At 50.1% G+C, this 27,308-nt stretch overlaps 2 protein-coding genes across 2 annotated transcripts; both read left to right on the plus strand.

Annotated features, from left to right (window-relative positions):
• The first annotated feature begins 22,573 nt into the window (after positions 1-22,573).
• Positions 22,574-23,086, plus strand: LOC117849255 (uncharacterized). Its single transcript, XM_034730821.1, has 2 exons — positions 22,574-22,726; positions 22,865-23,086. The coding sequence occupies exons 1-2, from the start codon at positions 22,574-22,576 to the stop codon at positions 23,084-23,086; spliced, it is 375 nt and encodes a 124-aa protein (XP_034586712.1).
• A 1,681-nt stretch (positions 23,087-24,767) lies between these two features.
• On the plus strand, positions 24,768-26,942 carry LOC117849256 (uncharacterized). Its single transcript, XM_034730822.1, has 3 exons — positions 24,768-24,869; positions 24,927-25,466; positions 26,757-26,942. Exons 1-3 carry the CDS (start codon positions 24,768-24,770, stop codon positions 26,940-26,942), a joined length of 828 nt encoding a protein of 275 aa, XP_034586713.1.
• Positions 26,943-27,308: the final 366 nt, after the last annotated feature.

A 27,308-nucleotide genomic window follows, 5' to 3' on the forward strand; every position in this document is an offset into this window, starting at 1 on the left:
GGCATGTCAACGGCCGACCCCTCACCAGATTACTAGTAGACGGAGGAGCTGCAGTCAACATCATGCCATACGCCGTGCTCCGGAAGCTTGGGAAGGGCGATGATGACCTGACCAAGACAGATATGATGCTCAAGGACTTCGAGGGCAACGTATCCCCCGCTCGCAGCACCCTCTGCGTCGACCTCACCATCGGCAGTAAGACCCTTCCTACTACTTTCTTTATTATTAATGGCAAGGGGTCCTACAACATGCTACTTGGCCGAGACTGGATACATGCAAATTGCTGCATCCCATCGACAATGCATCAATGCCTCGTACAATGGGTTGGTGACAACATCGAGGTGGTCACCGCTGATTCCGCATACAGCATCGCAGCAGCCGACACGCAGCAGTGGAGCTGCGAAACCGTCAGGTGCATATCCGGGAGAGTATGGGATACTGACTTCTTGAAGGTGTCCGATTTTGGCCTACAGCCGATCCGAGCAGTCGGCTCCGAAGACTCAGATTAAATGGATCAGTTCGCCCGAGAAGATGGGAAGCTGGGACACGGGTTCACGTCGGCCGATTCATTAGAAATGATAGACTTAGGCGATGGCACCAAACCAAGGCCGACATATATTAGTGCAAATTTAGATCTGGAATACAAATGTAAACTGACAAGTTTGTTAAGAGAATTTAAGGATTGCTTTGCTTGGGAGTATCATGAGATGCCCGGATTAGACCGATCTATTGTTGAACATCGGCTACCCATAAAACCAGGGTATCGGCCGTATCAACAGCCTGCACGGCGGTGCAATCCTAAAATCCTACCAGATATAAAAGCCGAAATAACGTGGCTAATCGAAGCAAAATTTATTCGGCAATGCCGTTATGCCGAATGGATCTCCAACATTGTACCAGTATACAAGAAGAACGGAAAGCTATGCGTATGCGTCGATTTCAGGAACCTTAATCAGGCCACACCAATGGACGGATACCCCATGCCGACGGCCGATGTGTTGATAGATGCCGCCGCGGGATACAAGGTTATTAGTTTCATGGACGGAAACGCTGGGTACAATCAGATACTTATGGCCGAAGAAGACATACCCAAAACGGCCTTCAGATGCCTAGGTCACCTTGGTTTATTCGAGTGGGTGGTAATGACTTTCGGCTTAAAAAACGCCGGCGCTATGTATCAGAGAGCCATGAACTACATATTTCACAAACTCATCGGCATACTGGTAGAAATCTACATCGACGACGTCGTAGTCAAGTCGAAAGGACATGAGGAGCATCTGGCCGATTTACGAAAAGTGTTGGAATGCACTAAGAAACATGGGCTGAAGATGAACCCGAATAAGTGTGCCTTCGGCGTATCCGCCGGACAATTCTTAGGATTCATGGTGCACGAGCGAGGAATAGAAATCAATCAGAAGACTATAGCGGCCATCAACAAAATCGTGGCCTCATAAAATAAAACCGAGCTGCAATCTTTAATCGGCAAGGTGAATTTCATCAGAAGATTCATATCTAACCTGTCCGGGCGAATCCAAGCCTTCACACCATTACTAAAGTTGAAGCCCGACCAGGAGTTCATATGGGGGGAAGAGCAACGCAAGGCATTGGAAGATATCAAGCAGTACTTGGTCTCACCTCTAGTTTTGGTTCCTCCTCAAACTGGTAAGCCATTTAAACTATATTTATCAGCCGATGAACGAGCTATTGGGTCAGCTCTGGTCCAGGAGTTTGAAGGGAAGGAACGGGTAATTTATTATGTCAGTAGAAGACTTCTGGACGCCGAAACAAGGTATCCTCCAGTGGAACGGTTATGCCTATGCCTTTACTTCTCATGTACCAAACTCAGGCACTATTTGCTATCGGCGGAATGTGTGGTCGTGTGCAAAGACGACATGGTAAAATACATGCTGTCACTGCCGATTTTGAAAGGACGAATCGGCAAATGGATCTTGGCTTTGTCAGAGTTTGACCTTCGATATGAATCGGCAAAAGCCGTCAAGGGTCAGATCATGGCCGATTTCGTCGCCCAACATTGCGGACCAGAGGCTACCTTCGTGGAACCGGTACCTTGGACTTTATATTTTGATGGATCATCATGTGGGGTCGGATCAGGGATCGGCATCGTCTGTTGGAGGTATGCCCTAGAGGCAATCATAGAGATGATGATATTCCATTTGTATCCATGATTTGTATGTTGTGTTCATTGAATATCCATTGAAGGCTACTTGAATTGATTTGCAATTATGTGAATTGTATGTGAAACTCTTTACTTGTATGGTAATTCTAAAGTTGTCCCTAGTCGGAGTTCATGTGAGGACACACATGAATATTAGACTAGCACATGTATTAGTTGATGATTATGTTTCACAAGTCATGGACATGGAGATGTTGAAGTAATAATGTGGACACATGTGGAGACATGTGTTAGGACTGACCCAACACGAGAAGTAGTTCTCTCTTTAAACAATATATACGCTTTGTCCTTAGACCTGAGATTGTCGCATGTATTCTAGATGTGGATCGACCTACTTAGGGGCTATCAAACGCTATGCCGTAACAGGGTAGTTATAAAGGTAGCTTTCGGGTTTGTCAAGAAGCATGCTATGAGACATGGTCAATCAAGATGGGATTTGCCCCTCTCTGATTGAGAGTGATATCTCTGGGCCCCTCGAGTGATCGGATCCGAAAATGCAGCCATGCTACGTACGGTTAAGAGTTAACCTACAAAGGGATTCCGAATCACAGGATCGAGAAAGAGCGGTCGGCTTGAAGCTAGACCAAATATCGTGAGGCAAAGGGAATAGCATGTATATTATGTTGTGATGGTTCGTCTGATATGATCTTCGTGTGCGTATAGGAGTTGGCACGTCTTGCTAGAGGCCGCTACCGACTATTGGGCCGAGTAGGAGTACTCGGGCCATGTCTATACGTATCCGAACCCATAGGGTCACACACTTAAGGGGCTGGAAGCCCAATTCGAATATGATCCGAGTTGAATTAGGTTTAGAAGTACTAATGGGCCTCGGATCCAGAGGCCCGTCAGGAACCTCTATAAATAGAGGGGTGGGGGCGCCCTAGGGTTTACACCTTTTTGGCGAAACACACCTGCCGCGCCTCCCACGCCCTCGCCTGTTGCAACTCGCGGATCTAGCAGTCCGGCTTGCGACGCTTCCTCCCTGCACGTGTGGATACCTTGGAGGTGTTGCGCCTGCAGCACTTGGACGAGCCATCAACGAGCCGCCGACGAGCCACGACGAGCCGACGACGAGCCGCGGCACCGGAGGCGATCTTGCTGCACGTGGACGAGCTGCTGAGGAGCTGCTGAACGTGACGTGATCGACTACGTACGACTACGTTGATCGACTACGTTGATCGACTACGTACGACTACGTGATCGTCTTCACTGCATCGACGCATATCTACATCTTCCGCACCAGTAGTAATTCCATGATCCTTATACGGCAGTTCTTCCTGGTTATACGCGGTAGAAATTTTGATTTGCGCTAGTGTAGCCTACCTCGTATCCCGACATCGTCCTCATATCGCCTCGGGGGGCAAGCTACGATTTTTCTCTGCCGATAGAAGTGACCGCCACTAACAATCAAGCAGAGTACCGAGCTGTACTGAAGGGATTACAATTGCTGAGAGAAGTCAAGGCCGATTCTGTCGAAATTTTTTGAGATTCCATGCTTATTGTGGATCAATTAACAGGGAAGTCCGAATGCAAGGATGATGTATTGAGGATTTATTACGAAGATTGCCTGCAGCTTTTGAAAGAGTTCAAATCGGCAGTAATCGAACACATCCCAAGGAATCACAACGAGGATGCCAACAAGCTCGCCCAACACGCATCTGGGTATCGGCCGATTCAAGGCGCTATGGCTCTAGAGCTCGCGGCCGATGACTGGCAAAAAGAAATTGCCGATTACCTGAAAGATCCATCTAAGAAAGTGGATCGGCGGGTGCGTTTCCATGCTACCAGATACGTACTACTGGAAGACGACTTGTTCTACCGAACAATTGACGGCGTCCTACTCAAATGTCTGGGAACGGAGGAGGCTAAGACTCTGATGGGAGAAATCCATGAAGGAGTGTGTGGAGCCCACCAGTCAGCACATAAGATGAAATGGATGATCAGGAATAATGGGTATTACTGGCCGACGATCCTCGAGGATTGCTTCAAATATTGTAAGGGATGCCAGGATTGTCAGAAATTCGGGAGTGTCCAACGTGCGCCCGCGTCGGCCATGAATCCCATTATCAAACCATGGCTGTTCAGAGGATGGGGAATAGACCTCATTGGCCAAATTTATCCTCCATCAAGCAAAGGGCACAAGTTCATTCTGGTGGCCACTGATTATTTCACCAAATGGGTGGAGGCAATTCCGTTAAGGGCCGTAACATCGGCTGCCATGGTTGACTTCGTAAGAGACCATATCGTCTACCGCTTCGGCATTCCCCAGACTATCACAACCGATCAAGGGATGATGTTTACGTCAGGAGAATTCGAGGAGTTCACGGCCGATATGGGAATCAAATTGTTAAATTCCTCTCCGTATTATGCCCAAGCTAACGGTCAGGCCGAGTCCTCCAACAAAGGGATAATAAAGTTAATCAAGAGGAAGATAGAGGAGCAGCCGAAAAAGTGGCATCTATGTCTAACTGAAGCCCTATGGGCATACAGGATGGCTTGCCATGGGGCCACCAAGTTGTCCCCTTACCAGTTGGTGTACGGTCACGATGCAGTACTACCGTGGGAAATAAGGGCGGGGTCGAGACGCGCTTCGCTCCAGGACCAGTTAACAGCCGATGACTACTCCTCACTCATGAAAAGGGAACTTGATGACTTGGCTAGCCAACGATTGAGAGCTTTGATAAGCATCGAGGAAAACAAGAAGAAAGTGGCCAGGTGGTATGATAAGAAGGTCAAAGTCAAACAATTCTCTCCAGGGGACCTGGTTTGGAAGTTAGTGTTGCCGATTGGGTCAAAAGATCCTAAATTCGGTAAGTGGTCCCCTACATGGGAAGGGCCATATAAAATCGGCAGATGTGCTCCAGGAAACGCTTATATTCTGGAAACAATCGAAGGAGAAGAGTTTACCAGGGCTCTGAACGGAAGATACTTGAAAAGGTACTACCCTAGTATATGGGTCGGAGCATAAAGGATCGACCCCGATAAACAACACACAGCCGATACAAAAGGATTCGTCTAGAGAAAACACGTAATCGTCCAAATCGGCCGATGTATTTCATTCGGTACGGACGGTGGGTTACACAGCTGACAAGGTACAAGTCGCCCTTAGAACAAAAAATAATTAATCACGCTTTTTCTTACGCTCTCTCTCAGCCCGACCTAGTTCTATCAGAAGACGGATGTACTCTTCTTCTATCTCTTTCACCGCAGCCTCCGCTTCGACTTGATGGGAGAGAGGGTGGCTCCGGTCCATTGCCGGGCATGATGTTCCTGCTGCTACATCTTCAAGGACGATTTGTCGAGGAAGCAGATGACTTCTGTCGGCTTGAGGTCGCCGGCGGGCGTTGCCGTCCAGAAAATCCCAGATCTGTCGGATGTCAGCAGGGACATGCTCTTGGAGTTTGTCACGATGAGCCCTGATTAAGTCCTTGTCTTCTTGCGACAACGGTTCGTCGGAGTGCATGAGTTCGATGGCTCGTTCGAGTTCAGGGCTAAGGCGCCGTGGCTATGGAAAGTAACGATCAAAAAGGGGATTCCTTTCAGAAGATCTAAACTAAGAAAAAGGATGGAGGCAAAACTTTCACCTGGTTAACAGAGGAAGAGGAAGAGGATGAAGAAGACATGACTGAAAGGTGCACCGACGAAAGCAGGTTGGGAAGGTGAAGCCAAGCTAGACTGGTACGCTCGGAATGGGGGCCTAGGCCGGCATTTATAAGAAAGGGAGGCGTGGATGCTTGGTAAGACGCGTCCCATCGGAAGTGAAAAAGGTAATAAATAAAAGGGGGCGCCGCGAAGGACGGTCAAAGGGGGTATTAAATGTTTGTACAAGAACTGTTAGTACTTTTACAGGCCACCCAGAAGGGCATCGATAGCCGCGATCGCTCGGCGCCGGATCTGATCGGCAGAGTCCAGGACGCGTTGGTCATCTTCTGCCGATCCGGGGACTTCTGACGTATTGCGGTGGAGTTTGAGGGCTTCGTGAGCTAGGTGCTGCCTCTCCCGCTTCAGATCGGTGATGACAGAGGGGAGTTCCTGGAGCCTCTTCTCTTCGGCATCTATTGCCTTGGTCACCTGCTCCATCTCCGTGGCAAGTTCCGCCCTTCGGCGTTTGAGGCGGTCTATCGTGCCGACAATTCCCGGGCGAGAGTCCTCCAGAAAGTGAATCCGTTGATGCACCTCTTGAGCTTGACGCTTGTATGTGTCTTCTTCTTCACGAGTCTTGGTCAACTTGGCGCGATTGGCCATGTGGCGCAGGGCCTCTTCTGCTTCTTCTGGTACTCGCCCGCTGACGTCACCAAAAAGTTGCCGAATCGGCAAAGCGTCTTCTACCAGTCGGCCGATGTCCTCTTGAAGAAGGGATCGGATGCTTGCGAGTTTGGCACGAACGTCGTCAGGAACAGAGCTCAAGGTGACCTGACGAGAGGCGACTTCCTAGTCATCGGAGAGTGCGACCGCAAACGAGAAAAGGCTGCTGTTGGGAGTATCTTGTTCCTGGAAAATAACAAGACAAGAAGAGGGACAAGTCAGCCGATGATGGTAGCAAATCGGCCAAGTAAGGAGAAGAAGTCTCTTACCTCCTTAAAACGAATTTCTTCAAGTTGCGGTCGGGAGGCTGTTATCCTCGATTCAGGGGCTGGTTCCATTAATTCGTCATGAGTAGAAGACTCCACCATGATTGGTGCTGTGCTCGGGCTGGCTTCCGGAAGGATGACCGATTGGGTTGCTGCCGATTGTTGCAAGTCCACAGGAGGGTTTTGTGCAGTCTAAAATAAGATGAGTCAGTATGAGGATGGCAATCGGTAGGATGAGACAACAAGTTTACCTGCATAGCTTCCACCAGTAACGATGCAGCGGCCGCTCCAGCTTGCGTGATGACTTGAGTATCCACTTCTCCAGCAGCTGGAAGGGGCAATACGGCCAAAGTTTCTGCCGATGTAATCATAGGAGGGTCGGCCGATTCTATACGAGTTTGTACTCGGCGACTGATCTTCTTGGTAACCTTCTTCCGCGCCTGCTTCGATCAGCCGGCGATCACATCCACGGAAGGGGCATCATAGCCGATAAGAGGGAAAATGGTGTAGGGGTGATGATCCTCTATCGGCCGACCACTCTGACTGTGTGTTGGGGGAACACGGTTTTCAGACTAGAATAACAGCAAGATGTTAGTGTATATATTTAAATGCATTAACAAAGGAATGAAGATCGGTTAGGGGAAAATACCTCGGCGTTCGGATCGATGTTGGCTGGATCCAAGAGGTTGCAGTACGTTGATGCGGAGGCGCAGAACAGGTACTGTTTCCATTCGGCCCACCATAATTTGAATTGTTGGACAGCAAAGGGAGCTACTATCTAGTCATTCAGATCTATGGTGCTAGAGTCTGGTATCCGATCTCGCAGCCGACTGTAGTCGAGGCCCTTGGTGAGCTCATCTCTGAACTTTGCTCGGCCGATGAAGTATGCCTGAATCGGCAGTTGACCCATGCCGAATTGCCGTGCTGCAACAGAAGGATTGTAGAATTCATATGTAGGGGCATCTTTTCCTGAGAAGAAGTTGGCCGGTAAGATCCCTGGTTTAATTAACTCATCTGTTAGATCTTCGTCGAATCGGCCGGTGGTTGAGTCAAAACAAGGAGGGAGTTCGAAGATTGAGTCATCTCTCCGATAAGGGAACCAGACGGTTACATCTTCATTGAAGCCGTTGTAGAAGCACCAGAAGTATTCGGCCACTTTGGTCGCAGAATACGAGCAACCAGAGAAGGCCGATGCCGCTTCGCCAAAGGACATACACCGACGTCGGGCAGTAAGGTTCTCTTCCGATTCGACGCTGGGGAAAGTCATATTTTCTACTCGCTGCTGAGAGATCTCGCTCATATACAAGTTCAGCCACAAGTTAATGAACCACCAGGGCCCACCTGGGTTTCCAATCGGTTCCCCTTGGGATAGCTTGATACCGATTTGATGAAGCATGTGGTATAGACTGCTCCCAGTAAGTGCTTTCCAAGAGGAACTGAAGTCCCTATTGATAGTGCTTCGGCCAGAGCTTGGGTATTGGTAGATGGACCAGCTGCTCTCCCACAGAAGAAGTGCTTCTCTAGCCACATCATCAGGAAGGCCGTATACTCTCTGTTCTCGACAGATCCGGCCCTTTTGTTGCATCTAATGAAGCCTTTCCACCCACTGATTCCCCTTGTGTCCAGCCGATGTGATGTTGCGGCTATAAGGCGGAAAAGGGTGTCCGGGGAAGAGATGTCCAGGCCGGTCAACAAGACTACATCGGCCAGTGTGGGGGTCATGGGTCCATGTCCAAACAAGAATGCGTTGAGAGCATCAGACCAAAAGTAAGAAGCTGCCATTACTAACGGCTCATTCCGTTCCATTTGGGACAAGGATAGGTCGATGCATTGGCCAATTTTGAGCTCGTCCCAGTGGACCTTCTTGGAGGCGGCTATCCGCTGATACCATTCCCTCCAACCAGGAGTTTCGTTCGGCCAAGACCTAAAGGTACCTGACCAGTGATCTAGGTCCATGGTTGATTGTTTGAAGGGGATCCTATGGGTTTCCAAGTTGATCAGGTCGGTTGGATCTGGGTTCCCCATGGGCCCAAGGCAGATAAGGCCGAGGTTTTCTGTAAGGCGAATGGTGATGCGATGCCTAACTGCCTAAAAAAGAAAAGGGGGTGCGAGGGTAAGAAATAGATCTAAGGTAAATGCACTTCTGATAAGGGAAGGTTTCGGTATTAACCTCCGGGATGAAGCTCCTCGTAATCGGCGGAGTCGCCGATGCAGCTGCAGGTGATGAAGCTGCCAATGGGATCTCGGATGAGGCTTCAGCTTTCGCCGATGGAGCTCTTTCTTCCGTCAATGGAGCCGCCGCTGTCGCTACTGGAATCTCCGCCGAAGGCGCCACTTCTGGAGTTTCGCGCGTCGGTGAGGTGCCTGAAGGTGCTGCCATTGGAAAATAGGAGGGAATGCGAAAGAAAGGAGGTGCTGGAGAATTGGAGGGCTAGGGAAAGTGTTGGAGGAAGACGAAAGCCTGTGCACTGGAGAGGAAGGACATGAGCTCGTAAGGAGTACAGGATGTGCTGATATTTAAAGAAGGTTTGAGAAGGGGTAAAAGCGGAATTTTTACCGCACCGGCGTTTCGAGTTTTTCGGGAGTAGTGGTTGTCGTGGGCGCCCGTTTCGAAAAAATTGCAATCATCAGGTTGGAGACCGCGAAACGGAAGGACGTTTTCATGGCGTCTGTTTCGGATGGGAAGTTGAAAAGAATTTCGAAGTAAAGACTACGTTTTACTCCGAAACTGGGGGGCATGTGTTGACGCCAGATTTTGACATGAGTAAAATCGACGTTAGGGGAAGAGGAGATTGGAAGATGCAGCGAGATACAAGGGCGATGATTGGAAATCGGCCGATTGGTGCTACAGTCAAGGATCGGCCAATTGATGCTACAGTCGAGGATCGGTCGATTGATCCTTGGAGTTCCGCCTCGCCCGACCCCTGAGGTTTGGGATCGGACGCGCCCGACCCCCGAGGGAGGACCTCCGCCTCGCCCGACCCCTGAGGCTTAGGGTCGGGCGCGCCCGACCCCCAAGGGAGGAGCTCCGCCTCGCCCGACCCCTGAGGCTTGGGATCGGACGCGCCCGACCCCCAAAGGATGATCTCCGCCTCGTCCGACCTTAGTCCCCAGGGTCGGGATGAGTCTGAGCCCTCGACGTGTGGGTCCTGATCGGTTACCCTCATGCCAAAGAGGTGATCGGCCGATTAGGAAGTTGGAATAGTTGGGCCGATGTGGGCTTAAAAAAGATTATAAAGATGAAGAAGGAGTAAGCCCATGAAGTGCGTAAAAATAGTACGAATCGTACTTGTAAATATTTGTTTTCCGTTTAAACTTAGGGATAGAGTTCTAGTCGGATAGGAAGTCATTTGTACGGGGCTATAAATAGCCACCCTTATGGATCTGTAAAATACAATCAACTCAATACAACAAACTACTTTTTCCTCGTACTTACTTTCAACCAGGCGACTTCGCCAACACTTTTTCCCCTTTTTCACGAGTTCGTACGGATTGGCGGGGCTGCATCAACTTGACCTCCGGCTGATCTTGTAAGTTCCGTTTATCGAGTAATTTCTAAGCTTTAACTTCGACCGCATCGCTGTCGTTTCGTTTAGATCTATTCACCAGTTATCGATACTTACTAGAATTCTAGGTTTTACCTGTTGTTCTAGTTTTATCACCAGTTATCCAGCTTGGAATTAGAACTTTCGGCTTTCTTATATTTTGTTACTCAAATTACCGCTTTCTACATAGCCGATTTAGATCTATTCCTAGTGTTGCTACTGTAGCGTTGTTTAGATTAGTCTAGTAGTTTTCTTTACAAACGTTGCTTGGTAATCGGTTGCCCCATAGCCGATCCCGTTATTACTGCAAATCGGCCGATTCGCCGTTAAGCTTTCCTCAAGATCGGAACTTTAGCCGATCGCACCCCTGGAGACTGATACATTTATTTCCTTGCCAATCAACAGGTCAGATTGGCTGGCACGCCGCGCGAACCGTACCAGGGCGATCACCCGAACAGGAGCGAAGCAGATTCTCCCGGGTCGTGTGTCCGACGTTGGGAATACGATCAGTGATTTCTAGCGCCAACACAAACATAGGTGAACATATCTAGCTATCAAGAAGGGTAACATACTAGATCTAATCACCATGATTACATAAATCATGCTATTTATTTTAAATATGTATTAGACTAAGGAATAAGTATATTCATGATAGATAGAAGAGCATAAAAGGAGACAATAAGTTGCTAACAGATCGGATGACATGAAGAACATTGCTCATATAATAGATATATTTATATCATCACTTCTGAGTACATACCATTGATTATCACAACTAGCTCCTGAACTCCACCATAGCACAACTGTGCAGGGAGGCCATGGCAGCTAGGGTCGGACTAAGTCATCTCCTAGACAACTTTAAAGACTTACAACGACCCTTAGCTCTCTCTGGTGAATGCCCTTGGTCTCATCGAGTTCTGGTGGATGGATGCAACATTGAAGGTGCCTAGAGGACCATAATTATACCCTTGAGGGAACCTTGGGCATGCTCCACCTTCCCTTGCTTGGGAGTTAAGCAAATTTAATTTCTATAAAATCAGACTCGCCCAGAATTTCCTTTTACATAGCCCTTCCTTCCCGATATCATATTTCCCATGTTCGGACTCCAAATAGGGCAAATTCGGTACCTAAATTGTGTAGCACGAAAAGATCTTCAACTTTTGTATTCATTGCTTTCCCAGGAAATGAAGCTAAGGACCCCAAAATAGCATCTTAAGATAATATGTCTGATTTCGGACTTCTCCATGCAGCATGTATTTTAGGAGCCATATCTCCTAGCTCCATAATCCAAATTATGCTTTCCACATGTCCAAATAGAATCCCTCGACGGTGGCTAAACCTTTGGTAGTCAAACATTCGTCATTAGAGGTCATTGAGGTCTCCGAATCTGCACCAAAAGGTCAGGTTGTTTGGGCTTCGCGAATATCTCTAGAGTTGACTTGATCTCGTGGATAACTTTCCAAAACTCCAATTTCTTCATGCTTAAGCCTCTTTAGTCCAAGATTCATTGAATGTGGACATCTAAGGACCATGGGTTGGGCTATGAAAGCACACATGTTCCACTAGCTAATCCATGGGCTTCCTCAACTGGGCTCGATTCCTTTAGGCTTGCGCTTCTAGGGGGACTTTGTGCAAATCATCCAATTTAGCTTGTATTCCCTATCATTTTGCAATATGATCCAAAAGACAAGACAAATGCAAATATGGAGTTAGTTTAGATGCCAAGTGGTGAGTTAGTATAGGAATATGTATGAAAACACCACTTAAATAGCACTAAAAAGGTGTCAGTAACGAGCGTCAACGGTGACTCGACTAGCCTAGCATTTCTAGTATAGGGTTTATATGGCATGTGATATTTTAGTAGCAAAAGGGTGGTGTTGACACCGAATTATCGGACTTCTATTGTTAGTTTCGAAACATGAAGCCTTCATACTTCGAAACTGGGGGGGCCTGTATTAACACCAAAATTTGGAAATATGCTGTGAAAGGAAGCAATCGGCCGATGATGCAAAAAATGACGAAATCTCCTAACTAAGGCTATTTGCGAGCTGGCCGTAGAGATCAGGAACATCTACATGAAGAAAGAGAAAGCAAGAAAGCTAGAAGATTAAAAGAAGTCAACGCATACATGTACACGGCAAGAGTTCCAACAGTCTGGCATCCAAGGGAAGCGCACGTACGGGAGGTTATTTTATAGAATAAAATATTTTGGAGATAGAGTTGGTTAGGGATAAGCTTGATTAGAGATAGAGTTGGGTTAGTTAGAGATAGAGTTTTGATTAGAAAATATTATGTACGTGACTTGCCTTGTACGTGATTAAAATGCCAATTATGTAACGTCAAAGGCCATCCGCCCTATAAATATAAAGTGTCCTGGCCATTGTAATTTTTATCATACGATCAATAAACAAACATATTGACCTTTACTTTTCGGCTTCACGCCATTTGCCCTAGGAGTAGGAGTAATGTAGTTTCTCGATGAGTTCATTCTAGCAAGCTGGGCTGCATCGGCCTCGATCTCCGGCGAGCTGAAAGTTTCATCACCAGGTGTTCTAGGCTTTAACCATCGGGCGCATCACTATGGTTTCATCTAGTTCCATCTACCAGTTATCGAGTATCTTGGATCTTTGACTTACGGCGCATCGCTTCTGTCTCGATCTACGGTATTCACCAGTTATCCCGCCTTGATTAAGCTTGCATCGGCTAATATTTATCTGTTCTTTCGTCTTGCCGTTTAGTTTGATTTAATTAGCTTTAGATCGGCTCGTCATAGATGATAGATCATTTAATAGCCTGTTGCATCTTAATCTTGGCCATCCTTCAAGTGTTGTTGGAAGTAAGTTCCGTTGTGATTGGATTCACTTGCTAGCGGGGTTCAGATTAACATCCAGCTAAATATTTCTAGACTGCAACTACCAAGCGCATCACTGTGGTTTCACCTAGAAATATTGGTGGGGATGTTAGTTTAGATCTCATCAGCTTGTGTGTCTAGCTATGGTGGAGCAACAACTCAACATCATCATGTTTTCTATCGGCCGTCTGGCTGATGGTTATTGTAAATTATATTAAATCGGCTGTATGGCCGATGAATCACTCACATTCATCAAGGTACTGGAATCGGTTTCACAGCCGATATATTTATCATGATTTATTTTGTTGCACCATTATCGTTACTGTGCAAGGATCATATCGGCTCGATCGGCCGACTCCAACGAACTTCGACAGAATTATCTCCACCTTGTCATTTGAATGGTCAAACTGACTGGCACGCCCACGCACACCACGCGCGCCGATTTGGATTCTGCACTGGAGTTAAGCAGATCTCCCAGGTCCTTGTGTGGTGATGCAGGATCCACCATCGTCAGGATTTTGTATCAACACATTTTGGCACGCCTGGTGGGACATGATTGACCTTTTAATGCGATTGATAATCAAGTTTATTTTCCAAGATGAGCATGCGTATGATTCCAGGGCTCTACTTATCTTTGTGGTTGAAGGGCCAGGTCAATATACGTATATATCCCAAGTTGAGGCATCCGATCGGCTCAGCACGGTCCCCTGTTTCACATCTGTACGGCTGATCAGAATTGGCCTGGGCGTTGTTCGCTCATCAGCTAGCGCTGCCGATTGCTCCCTTGGCTCCACGCACCATTGGCTGAGGCAGCCGATAGCCAATCGGATCCAGTCTCCGGCCGATCCGTTCCTCTCTCTCTATCGGCTGACTTTGAGCATGGGGCCAGACAACGTAGAGAGTGATGTTACATTGATTTTGGGTATCATTAGTACAGTACACCGGAAGAGTTCAAAAGGTCATGATCGCGCAAGGAGAAGAATTTCAAAATATAATATATTATTGTTTGCAATCAAATCGGCTGGGCACATAGTGGCCGATGGAGTTTTTTTTTCATTATCGACTAGTTCAAAGAAAGAAAGAATCAGTTGGCTATATAATAGCCGATGAGATTTGTTTTAAATTCAGCTGGAGGAATTTTTTGTTAATTCAGCCGGTGAAATCTTTTAGTTCAGCCGATGGATATTTTAATCTTGGGAACCTAATCATGTTGTTTGTCAGCTGATGCACATGTCCCTGGCTTTTTCAGCCGATCATGAACTATCAACCAATTTTGGTCAACCGATGGAATATTTTTGGGCCGATTGAAATAAAAATACTATTGGCTGATTGCTTAGCAAAATAGCATCGGTCGATTTATGGCAAAGTAGCTTCGGCTGATTGCAAAGTATTATCGGCCGATTTATGGCAAAGTAGCATCGGCTGATTGCAAAGTATTATCGGCCGATTTATGGCAAAATAGCATCGGCCGATTTATGGCAAAGAAGCCAATAGACAGAAGCATCGGCTGGTTGAGAAGCCGATTGAGCAAGCATGGGTTAATGACCTATGTATGGGAAAGAATATTGGCTGATTAAACAATTGACAGACGCCGATTGGTTAGATTGAGAAGCCAACTGGGAAAGCATTGATCCATGGATTATGTATGGGAGAGTATATCGGTTGAAGTCTTTAGTATCGGCTGCTAGATATTTGAGGAAGCATCGGCTAATTGACTGCTTGGCAAAAAGCATCGGCTGACTGATTGCTTGGTAAATAAAAAAATTGCATCGGCTAAATGGTTCGAGCAAAATAGTATCAGCTGCTTCTAAAATATATTGGATATTAATTTCGAAGCATGAAATATTCATACTCCGAAATTAGGGGACTGTGTTGTGAAAAAAAGCTTGCTGGTTACTGCACCAAGTTTTGGTGTCAGCAGTCTGATCTATTGTTTCTACTGCCGGCGAATTTATCAGCTCAGAGTGGGATCAAGGCATCAAGCCGATGGGGTTCTTTATATTTCAAGAGGAGTCTGATGTGGCTTTGGATATTGCAATCATATGTCACTGGCTCTAAAGGCAAGCATCGGACTTTTATAATTAGCTTCGGAACATGAAGCCTTCATACTCCCAAATTGGGGGGCCTGTGTTGACACCGAATTATCGAACTTCTATAGTTAGTTTCGGAACATGAAGCCTTCATACTCCGAAACTGGGGGGCCTGTGTTAACACCAAATTTTGGAAATATGCTGTGAAAGGAAGGAATCGGCGGATGATACAAAAAATGACGAAATCTCCTAACTAAGGCTATTTGCGAGCTGGCCGTAGAGATCAGGAACATGTGCATGAAGAAAGAGAAAGAAAGAAAGCTAGAAGATTAAAAGAAGTCAACGCACACATGTACACGGCAAGAGTTCCAACGGTCTAGCATCCAAGGGAAGCGCATGTACGGGAGGTTGTTTTATAGAATAAAATATTTTGGAGATAGAGTTGGTTAGGGATAAGCTTGATTAGAGATAGAGTTGGGTTAGTTAGAGATAGAGTTTTGATTAGAAAATATTATGTACGTGACTTGCCTTGTACGTCATTAAAATACCAATTATGTAACGTCAAAGGCCATCCACCCTATAAATATAAAGGGTCCTGGCCATTGTAATTTTTATCACACGATCAATAAACAAACATATTTACCTTTACTTTTTGGCTTCACGCCATTTACCCTAGGAGTAGGAGTAATGTAGTTTCTCGATGAGTTCATTCTAGCAAGCGGGGCTGCATCGACCTCGATCTCCGGCGAGCTGCAAGTTTCATCACCAGGTGTTCTAGGCTTTAACCACCGGGCGCATGGTTGTGGTCATCTAGTTTCATCTACCAGTTATTGAGTATCTTAGATCTTCGACTTACGGCACATCGCTTCTGTCTCGATCTACGGTATTCACCAGTTATCCCACCTTGATTAAGCTTGCATCGACTAATATTTATCTGTTTTTTCATCTTGCCGTTCAGTTTGCTTTAATTAGCTTTAGATCGGTTCATCATAAACGATAGATCATTTAATAGCCTGTTGCATCTTAATCTTGGCCATCCTTCAAGTGTTGTTGGAAGTAAGTTCCGTTGTGATTGGATTCACTGGCTAGCGGGGTTCAGATTAATGTCCAGCTAAATATTTTCTAGACTGCAACTACCGGGCGCATTGCTATGGTTTCACCTAGAAATATTGGTGGTGATGTTAGTTTAGATCTCATCAGCTTGTGGCTCTAGCTATGGTGGAGCAACAACTCAACAGCATCCTGTTTTCTATCGACCGTCTGTTTGATGGTTATTGTAAATTATATTAAATCGGCTGGATGGCTGATGAATCACTCACATTCATCAAGGTACTGGAATCGGCTTCACAGCCAATATATTTATCATGATTTATTTTGTTGCACCATTATCATTACTGTGCAAGGATCATATCGGCCCGATCGGCCGACTCCAACGAACTTCGACAGAATTATCTCCACCTTGTCAGTTGAATGGTCAAACTGACTAGCTCGCCCACGCACACCACGCACATCGATTTGGATTCTGCATTGGAGTTAAGCAGATCTCCCAGGTCCTCATGTGGTGATGCAGGGTCCACCATCGTCAGGATTTTGTATCAACACATTTTAGGTGGAAATCTAGCAAGCATGTGTTTTAAAGAAATATTTTTAAAACAGTGTAGTCCATATTAGGTTGGTTATATTATTAACTCTCGCACTCAGTAGGATAAAACATGAGCTAAGAGTCGGGACTTGCCTTCATCGGGTGTCCAAGGTCGTTAACTTCTCCTAGGCCAACTAGGGTCCTTGCTTCACTCCTTTGTATCCTCGGCTTTGGGAAGAGCCTAGTCATACTACCGACTACACAAGCATATAATAGAACAATCAATCTAACAATACATCAACCAAATACTTAAGGAATGTGAAAAAGGAAGAGATGAGGGGCATTTCAGGAATTACGTGGTATTTAGATGTGAACTCTCGGATAATAGACAAATAACCCATTAATTATTTAGAATTATGTTTCTAAATAATTAATGGTTTGGATGGTTGGAATTTGAGGAATATCCTAGGAAACTAATGGTAATTTCCTAAGGATGTTGACGGTTTCGGATGGCAGCATATCGGCTAGATTTAGTCGATGGTGGGGTTTGGATCGGGCGGCATAACGGCTGGATGGGGTTAAGGATTATGGTCTTGGTTGGGTAGCACAACGGCTTGGTGTGGACAATAATTGAGATTTTGGCATTATGGCTAGGTCGGGTTAGGGTGCAAGGTTTTAGTTAGGCAACATCCCGACTAGGTTTTGGGAAAGACCCTAGATATGATTCGGGCACTGGGTGGTCAGAGTGGATTTCAATGTTAGGAAATTTGCACAATGAACTCAGCTTTGTCCCGGGGCTCGGCCCTAAGGCGGGTGGAGTTTGGCAAGTACCCTATCCCAGGGTAGGGGCAGAACTTGAGGGTTTGTGCGAAAGTTAGTTTGTCCTGGTACTAAGGGATAGCACACAAGGTAACAGACGTAGTCGGACAAGATCAAGTGGAATAGAACTGTAACAACTCTACCTTAATTAGGTGTAGTTAAGCTTAGGAAAGTCATTAGTCACTAGGTAGAGGTAGTGAAAGGTCCAAATTACCCCTAAAAAGCTCTTTTTGTAGTTAAATAGGAAACTTGAGATTTTATATACAAACTTGAAATTTTGCCCAAATAGGAGTTGTAAAACTTTTAATTTCAAACAGCTTTTATTAATAACACTTTGGCTAATTTGGAGTCGGAGAAGGTCAAAAAAGAGAATCAAATCAGGAGTACATCAAAGTCCTGGAATTCATGTTTTTCCTCAACTTTGCAACTTGTTATCTCACAATTCTATGTCTAAACTCGAGTCAGACCCCTAATAGAAGATGTAGTGCCGGAGTGTGTTACAACTTTGTTATACTGACCCAAGTCTAATTCACAACCAAACCTGTTCAAAATCTTGGTCAAAGTCACTCAAAACAGTCAAACCAGCACAAATGCCTTTCTGTGCTAAGTATGGAAGAATGTCCAGAGCGCGCATCTTGGCGAGCCCGTTCCTCCTAGAAGTTGAATTGAACTCGAGAAAAGTCCTTAATAGAAGTTGAAGTACTAAGATCAAAGAACAATTCCTTCAATAACACCCTTACCTAATTCAAATCCTAAACCCCTCAAAAGTTGCAGTGAAACCGGCTAAAATTCCTGAAAATCATCCAAACTACTGAAACGCCTAAGTCCGAGAGGAGCATGTTCCCACCGATTTTGGAGCCTTGTAACTTCAAATCTGTTTTGTTTTTGAGCAAACTCTTTTCGTAAAACTTTAAGCTGGACATTAGGTCTGCATGTTTTACTTTTCTAGTTTCACCAGTTCTTTTGAAAAGTTTGGAGCAAAAGGCCCCCAAACTCGGCACTTTTGGACTGCCCCGAGGTGCACCCCGCCCAGTGCACGCCCAGAACGTGCCCGCATGTTCGCCCATGTGCCGCCTGCCATGTGGCCTTTGCTCACCGGTGGCTCACCGCCGGCCAACCCTCAGCCTTGACTCGACAGGACGGCAAGCCCCGGCTGCCCAATCCATCGCCAAGTCTATCTCCCCCACATGCACTCAATCTCCTCCGCCCAACCGCGCGCCGAGCTCCGCCCCTCCGCTTGCGCCATGCCGCCGCCGCCTGCTGGCTCCGCGCCTCCACCCAATACGCTGCCCGACTGTGACATCTCAATGCCTTTTTTCCCAGCCTCGCCAATCCCTCCGCTCGGCAAAGCCGCTTCTTCACGCCCCAAATCGTCCCGGGCCAATGGCCATGAGATCGCGCTCGGAGCTTGCGCCCAATCGCCAATGGCGCATATTGGGGGCAAATATTAATGACCTCCTTATACTCCTTAACAACGGTCATAATGGCCCGGGCCTGCCTGCGGCAACAGTGACCTCCGCCGACTTGGCACGGGCAGGAAATATTCCACTTAGCCTCGCCCGACCCATGGTTCTAGGGTCGGACGTGCCCGACCCCTCGCCACAAGGCTTCGCCTCGCTCGACCCATGGTCCTAGGGTCGGACGCGCCCGACCCCTCGCCGCAAGGCTCCGCCTCGCCTGACCCTAGGCGCTAGGGGTCGAACGCATCCGGGCCCACAAGATAGGGCTTCGTCTCGCCCGAGGGTGGGTGCGGACCAGCGGATAAGGGCGCGGATCTCGTGGGCCCCCACCGATCTCACCATAAATGTGACCTACGGGGCGCCTATCCGGAATGTGGCTCTGATGCGCAGAAAGGCGCCTGCTCCTTGATGTGACCCACCACAGTTTTCGGGCGGCGCACTGTAGCCATGACCGCACGGGGCTATAGCTGCACTGTCCTGCCTCCCCTGTGACATTCATCATAGGGTACTCATCACCCACGCTGCCCGACAAAGGAGGGAGCGCCGCCCGGTTTCGCACTCGGCCCGGCGGCAGGGGCAAGTTGGACGCACGTCCCGATCAGCACGCGAGGCTATAGAGGTCGGCCGTCCTCCACGACGTGCACAACTACGGCGGCCGGTCATCATCATCATCATCATGCATGGCTACAGCAGTCGGATGCCGCACATACCTCGCACGCTCGACTACAACGGCCGACCGGAGGGTCGTCTACAGGGTCCAACGACCACCATCCTCCTCCTGCGGTCATGCTGACAGGAGACAAAGACCGGAAGGGACGGCGGTGACCCCGGGGACTCTGTCCTTCTCCTTGTGCTTTACTTTACTTTACTTGCTTATCTCTTTTACTTCTCTTGACTTCTGGCTCGATTGTAACTCCCGCCTCTTCCTTACACTATAATGGGAGGACCGGGGGGACTGAGCAGGACACAGCTCTCCAGTCAACCAAACACCCCCCAACTCACATTCTCTCCTCACGAGCATCAGTGCACACCCACAAAGACTTGGGACCAGATTCCCTCTCTCGCCCGTTTGTAGCCCCTACTACAGACTCTGCACGAGTAACACGAGCTGCCTCCCACACTGGAAGTAGGGCTATTCCTGCCCGAACCAGTCTAAACCCCGTGTCCTCTTGTGCAACCATATGAGCCTTACGCGCATAGAAAACAAATTCACTTGCCGTAGTCTTGACCCGTGATTCTTGACAACGACAGTTGGCGCGCCACGTAGGGGACCTTTGCGCGTACGACGATCATCACCGGCTTCGGATAGCCAACCTCGACATCAGCTTTGCTCCCAGCTCCCTATCCATTTCAGGAGCCTGGACTTTCTTGCCACAGGAGAGGGAATCGAGCTGATCCCTCTCCTTGTCCTGCCTGCTCACCCCATCACCTCCGGTGCCGTCGCTGGAATGGTGGTGAGCGGCCGGGCGTGCACCACGGAGCCTCCTTCGGAGAGGCGGCTCTTCAGCTTATGCCGTGCCACGGTGACTTACGGTCGTCTCCTAGCACGATCCATAATCATGCCGCCCACGAGCAACGAGTTCGTGGGCATAATGGGAACGGCCTCCGATGCTAGCTCCAACAACGGGAGCCACCATCCCTCACGCGAGTGCTTCATGGCTGACGTACATTCTGCGGGGTCCAACAATAACGACGCTGAAGGGAGGTAGCGCACTCCCCTACCACGCGCCGCTGCTACAACCGGAGCCCTCTCCAGGGTCCCAAAACGGCCTCGTCTACCGGAGGCGCGCGCGGTGCCTGATCAGGAGGTCGAGCACCCCCGCAATGAAGGCGGAGCGCGTCAACGGGCGTGCGACGTCCAGCGGTGCATCTGCAAGGATGAGGATTGTCCTCAACTCTTCGCGCATGCCAGCCAGAACATCACCGCGGCAGCAGCCCTACTTCGATGGCTCCCTAAGCCAGCGACGCCCGAGGAGCGACAGGCCCACCAGGAGGTGCGCAACCTGCTTGAGTGCGTCGCGGTCCAGCAGGCGGAGAGCTCCACGTCTCGGCGACGTAGGCACAACGCCAGCAGGGCAGCGCCCACCGCGCCTCCCAAAAAGCGTGGAGAGTCGGTCCACCAGCCTCCCCCCGGGGGGAACAGGGCCGCGCCCGCACGACGGACCCCACCGCCTGCAGGTGGCGGGGCCCTATCCGTCCACCGGCACGTTGGTCCCATCCACGATGCCTGTGACACCCTGGATGCGCGGAGGCGCCCCCACGCGGACAGGGGAGACGGAGCGGACCGCGTCTGCAACGTGCACCATGGTGGGCGCTACGATAGCGAAGAAGACCGGAGCCCGAGCCCCGACCCAGCAGGGCCTCGGGCCTTCTCCGCGCGCATCCTGAATGCGCCATTCCCAGCACGCTTCAGGCAGCCCACCAACATGGCCAAGTACTCCGGGGAGATGAACCCTAGGCTTTGGCTCAGTGGCTACCGGCTTGCCTGCCAGGCTGGTGGGGTGGACGATGACCTGTTCATCATTCGCAACCGCCCTCTGTTTTTGGCCGACTCAGCACGAGCCTGGCTGGAACATGTTCCTTCAGGTTGGATTTGTAACTGGAACGACCTGAAGGAAATCTTTGTGGGGAATTTCCACGGCACATACATGCGCCCCGGAAACTCCTGGGATCTCCGGAGCTGCCATTAGGGGTCGGATGAGTCGCTTCGAGACTACATCCGGCGCTTCTCTAGGAAGCGCACTGAGCTCTCCAACGTCGCCGATGCCAACGTCATCGAAGCCTTCTTGGCGGGAACCTCCTGCAGGCTCCTAGTCCACGAGCTAGGATGTCAGGGCCCATGGACCACCAAGGAGCTCCTCAACATCACCACCAGCTTCGCCTCGGGCGAACAGCCCGTTATGGTGATCTTTGATCGCTCCAAAAGAAGAGGATGCCGATGAGGGAACCTCCAACCGCTAGCAGAAGAAGAAGAACAAGCAACGGCGTGAGCTCCACTCATGGCTGTTGCCAAGCGCAAACAAGGACAGCCGCCTCGCGAGGGCACGCCCAGCTTCTTCGACAAACTGCTTGAGGGACCATGCCCAAACCGCAAGTTCCCCGCCAAGCACGCCTACAAGGATTGCAACCTCATGAAGAGGTACTTTGTGGGCAATCCGGTGAAGGGTGACCGGAGACGGAAGCCCGAAGAAGAGAAGAAGGACGTCGGAGAGAAGGAAGATGGCTTCCCCAATGTGGACGGCTGCTTCATGATCTTTGGTAGACCGGCAGCCTACGACTCAAAGCGTCGCCGAAAGCTGGAACGCTACGAGGTCTACGCGGTTGATCTCGCTACTCTGACTTTCCTCAACTAGTCAAGATCCACCATAACCTTTGACCAGTCCGACCACCCGGAGCGTGTCCTGCAGCCAGGACGCTACCCCCTCGTCATCGACCCCATCGTCGGCACAAAGCGCCTCACCAAGGTGCTCATGGATGGAGGCTGCGGCCTCAACATCCTCTACGCCGAGACCCTCGACGCCATGGGGATCGACCGATCCCATCTCCATCCCAGCGAGGTGCCATTCCACGGCATCGTGCTGGGAAAATGGGCAATGCCCCTCGAGCAGATTGACCTGCCCGTCACTTTAGGGACTCTTTCCAACTTCAGGAAGGAGACCCTCACTTTCGAAGTGGTGGGTTTCCGCGGGACCTACCACACCATCTTGAGGTGTCCATGCTACGCCAAGTTCATGGCCATCCCCAACTACACCTACCTCAAGCTCAAGCTACTGGGGCCCAACGGGGTCATCATCGTCGGCACATCTTTCCAGAAGGCGTACGAGTGTGATGTCGAGTGCTGTGAGTACGCCGCAGCCATCACTTGTTCAGAGGACCACGCGGTCCGGCTTGCGGAGGGTGCTGAGGATCCGCCCGACACCAAGCAGTCCACCACTTCCTTCGAAGCCACGGAAGGTGTCAAGGAGGTCCCCCTTGATCCTAACTGCGCCGACGGCAGGACGATGCAGATAGGCGCTACCCTATCCCCCAAATAGGAAAGTGTGCTCATCGACTTCCTCTGCACAAACAGCCATGTTTTTGCGTGGAAACCCTCGGACATGCCAGGCATCCCAAGGGAAGTCACAGAGCACTCCTTGAACATCAAGGCTGGCTCCAAATCGGTGAGATAGGGCTTGCGCCGCTTCGATGAGGAGAGGCACAAGGCCATCGGCGAGGAGCTCCAGAAGCTTTTGGCGGCCGGGTTCATCAAGGAAGTACACCACCCTGAGTGGTTAGCCAATCCTGTTCTTGTACAAAAAAAGAATGGGAAATGGAGAATGTGTGTTGACTTTACGGGTCTCAACAAATCATGCCCAAAGGATCCGTTTCCTTTGCCGCGCATAGATCAGAAAGTCGATTCCACCGCAGGGTGCGAAACCCTTAGCTTCCTTGACGCGTATTCTGGCTACCACCAAATCACGATGAAAGAGTCCGACCAGCTTGCGACCTCTTTCATCACCCCTTTTGGGCCCTACTGCTATGTCACGATGCCGTTCGGCCTCCAAAACGCGGGGGCTACGATCCAGTGATGTATGGTCAAGTGTTTTGGGGACCTCATCGGGCGAACCGTTGAGGCCTACGTAGACGACATCATGGTCAAATCCAAGAAGGGCGACCAGCTCATCCCCAACCTTGAGCTGGCCTTCGAAAGACTGAGAGACAAGCGCATCAAACTCAACCCCAAAAAGTGCATCTTCGGGGTCCCGAGGGGCATGCTGCTCGGCTTCATCATCTCCGAGCGCGGTATCGAAGCCAATCCGGAGAAGATATCAGCCATCAGCGATATGGGGCTGATCCAAAACCTGAAGGGAGTACAGCGCATCATGGGATGCCTTGCGGCCCTGAGCCGCTTCATCTCACACCTCGGCGAATGAGGACTCCCTCTCTACCGACTCCTGAAGAAGACTGACCGCTTTGTGTGGACCGTCAAGGCCCAGAAGGCGCTTGACTGGCTCAAGCACCTCCTGACGAAGGCCCCGATCCTGGTACCGTCGACTGACGGAGAACAACTTCTGCTCTACATCGCAGCAACCACCTAGGTGGTTAGCACAGCTCTAGTGGTGGAGCGAGAGGAGGAGAGGACACGCCCTCAAGGTGCAGCGCCCGGTGTACTTCGTCAGTGAGGTCTTGTCCGAATCCTAGGCCCGCTACCCTCAAATCCAAAAGCTCATATACATAGTCCTTATCACGAAGAGGAAGCTGCGCCACTACTTCACCTCCCACCCGGTGACGGTCGTGTCTTCATTCCCCCTTGGGGAAGTGATCCGGAATCAGGACACCATGGGGCAAATCGCAAAGTGGGTGCTTGTGCTTATGGACCAGGGCATCACCTACGTCCCCCGGACAGCCATCAAGTCCCAGGTGCTCGCCGACTTTGTCGCAGAGTGGATGGAGATCCAGACGCCATCAGCGCCAGAGAAGCAGGAGTACTGGATGATGTACTTTGACAGGTCGCTGATGAAAGCTCGTGCTGGAGCGGGTCTGGTCTTCGTCTCTCCCCTCGGCGTGCGCATGAGGTACATGATCCACCTCCATTTTCCAGCATCTAACAATGTCGCCGAGTACGAGGCTCTCCTTAATGGGTTTCGCATCGCCATTGAGCTGGGCATCCAGCAGCTGGACATCCGGGGAGACTCTCAGCTAGTCATCAAGGAGTGGAGCTGCCACGCTCCCAAGATGGTGGTGTACTGCAACAAAGTCCGCAAGCTCGAGGACAAGTTCGACGGACTGGAACTCAACCACATCACGAGACGCTTCAATGAGGCAGCTGACGAGCTGGCAAAGGCGGCGTCTGGCTGAGGACCAGTCCCTACTGGCGTCTTTGTCAATGACCAGCATAAGCCCTCGATCCACTACGAGGAGTTAGGAAAGGTCTGCAATGCGCCACCTGTCCTGGACTCGGGAGCTGACCCCAAAAAGGTCTGCAACACGCCACCTGTCCCGGACTCAGGGGCTGGCCCTCCCGACCCTGAAGTTATGAAGATCGACACGGATCCAGCAGAGGGGGCCGAGCCCCCGCTTGACTGGAGAGCTCTGTACCTCGATTACCTCCTCCGCAAGTTGCTCCCGACAGACAAGACAAAGGCGCGAAGAATTGCCCGTCGCGCCAAATCCTTCGGCATCATCGACCAGGATTTCTACAAGCGGAGCCATACTAGCATCCTGCAACGCTACATCCCAATCGAGCAGGGAAAGTCGTTACTCCAGGACATCCACGCCGGGGCCTGCGACCATCACGCCGCACCAAGAACCCTCATCGGGAATGCTTTCCGACGGGGCTTCAACTGGCCGACGGCGGTAGCCGACGCCACCCGCGTGGTGTGCACCTATGAAGGGTGCCAGTTCTTCGCGCGACAAGCCCATTTGCCCACCCAGGCACTCCAGACCATCCCCATCACGTGGCCCTTCGCGGTCTGGGGTCTGGACCTCATCGGGCCCTTCAAGAAGGCGCCCTGGGGATTCACCCACCTACTCATCGCCGTCAACAAGTTCTCGAAGTGGATCGAGGCTCGACCGGTCACGTAGATCAAGTCCGAGCAAGCGGTGCAATTCTTCACCGACATCATCCATCGTTTTGGAGTCTCCAACTCCATTATCACGGACAACGGCACGCAGTTCACCGGGAAGAAATTCCTCAAGTTCTGCGATGTTCACCACATCCGAGTGGACTGGTCGGCCCTGGCGCATCCCTGCACAAACGGACAGGTTGAGCGGGCCAACGGCATGATACTTCAGGGTCTCAAGCCCCAAATCTTTGACCGACTCAACAAGTTCGGTGGCCGATGGGTTGCGGAGCTCCCCGCACTCCCATGGAGCTTGAGGACGACGCCCAGCAGGGCAACCAGCTTCACCCCATTCTGACCTGGAGTACGGGTCGCCGAGGGTCAGGGTGTATGACGAACGAGCGAACCAAGCATCTCTCGAGGACGCACAAGACTAGCTCGACAAAGCGCGCGACGTGGCCTTGCTACACTCGGCCAAATACCAGCAAGCTTTGCGACGGTATCCTAGTCGTAAGGTACAGGGCCGAGCCTTCAACATCGGCAACCTGGTGCTTCACCTCGTCCAAGACAACAGAGGTCAGCACAAGCTGACCCCCCCGTGGGAAGGTCCTTTCATCGTCGCGCAAGTACTGCGGCCGGGCACTACAAGCTAGCGACCCCCGACGGGCAGGTCTTCACCAACGCTTGGAACATCGAGCAGCTAAGACGTTTCTACCCTTAGCTATTACTTCCAAGTTTGTACATACATATTTCCGTCATCTTTTAGTTCGTGGGAAATGAGCTGTGTTGAGTTGCCTTCGCTAAAGTTTCATCCCAAGCTTAGGGATATCCGACCTAGGCTCTGCCCTAGGGCAGCATATCCCTCGGGGGCTATCAAGGGCTCTGGCCCAAGACACTTGGCATCATCTCAAAACACCATTTTTCCAAACCAACCCTCTTCCTAAACGTTTGGGCGTGAAAAGAAAAGAGTGCGCGAACGATGCTCGGGCAAGACCGATCGGACCGCGAGAAACCTACGCCCCAGCGGCTACGGTGCCTTTGCTCATCGGTGCTTCCTGATGCGTCCGACTCACGCTCTGACCTTTCCAAACCCAAAAAACAGAAAGAGGATCAAAAACTTTTCTGGAAAACAAAATTGCATGAACCAAAAAGGCCTCTGTAGCCATCGCAAAAGCAAGTTCGAAATTACTTAACCAAAAATTGCATGAACGATGCGGACGGTGTCCCATACGTTGGCGTGCTCGGCGCGCTCCGCATCGATGACATCTCTCAGCTGGGCGAGGTCGTCTTCAAGGCCTGTCCAGAATGGTCCGCCAAGTCAGAAACTGATGCAACTCTGCAAGCATGAGGACAACAGAAACCTTACCCTCGGATCAGGCCTTCAGTAGACATTCCCAGTCGACCCCTTGGGACAAGGCAGTCTGAAGCCCCTGCATCTGCAACTGGAGCCGACTGACAAGGTGGGCCATCTTTTCGGCCTCAACCTTTCGGCCTGCCTCGAGGTCGTGCTCCTACCGAGCTGTATGCCGCTCGTGATGGATGCGCTCAACAGTTTTTAGAAGGACCTCATGCTCCTTCCTCAACCGTGCAAGCTCCTCGACATCATGGCGGACCCACTCGGCAATGGCCCGGAACTCCTCAGCATCAAGGTGGGCCTTCTCGACGACGGCCCGGAACTTGCCCTCCGCCCGTCGCGCGCCTTCCCGTGCCTCGT

Source organism: Setaria viridis, chromosome 3 (genome assembly GCF_005286985.2).
Source record: "Setaria viridis chromosome 3, Setaria_viridis_v4.0, whole genome shotgun sequence".
NCBI lineage: Eukaryota > Viridiplantae > Streptophyta > Magnoliopsida > Poales > Poaceae > Setaria > Setaria viridis.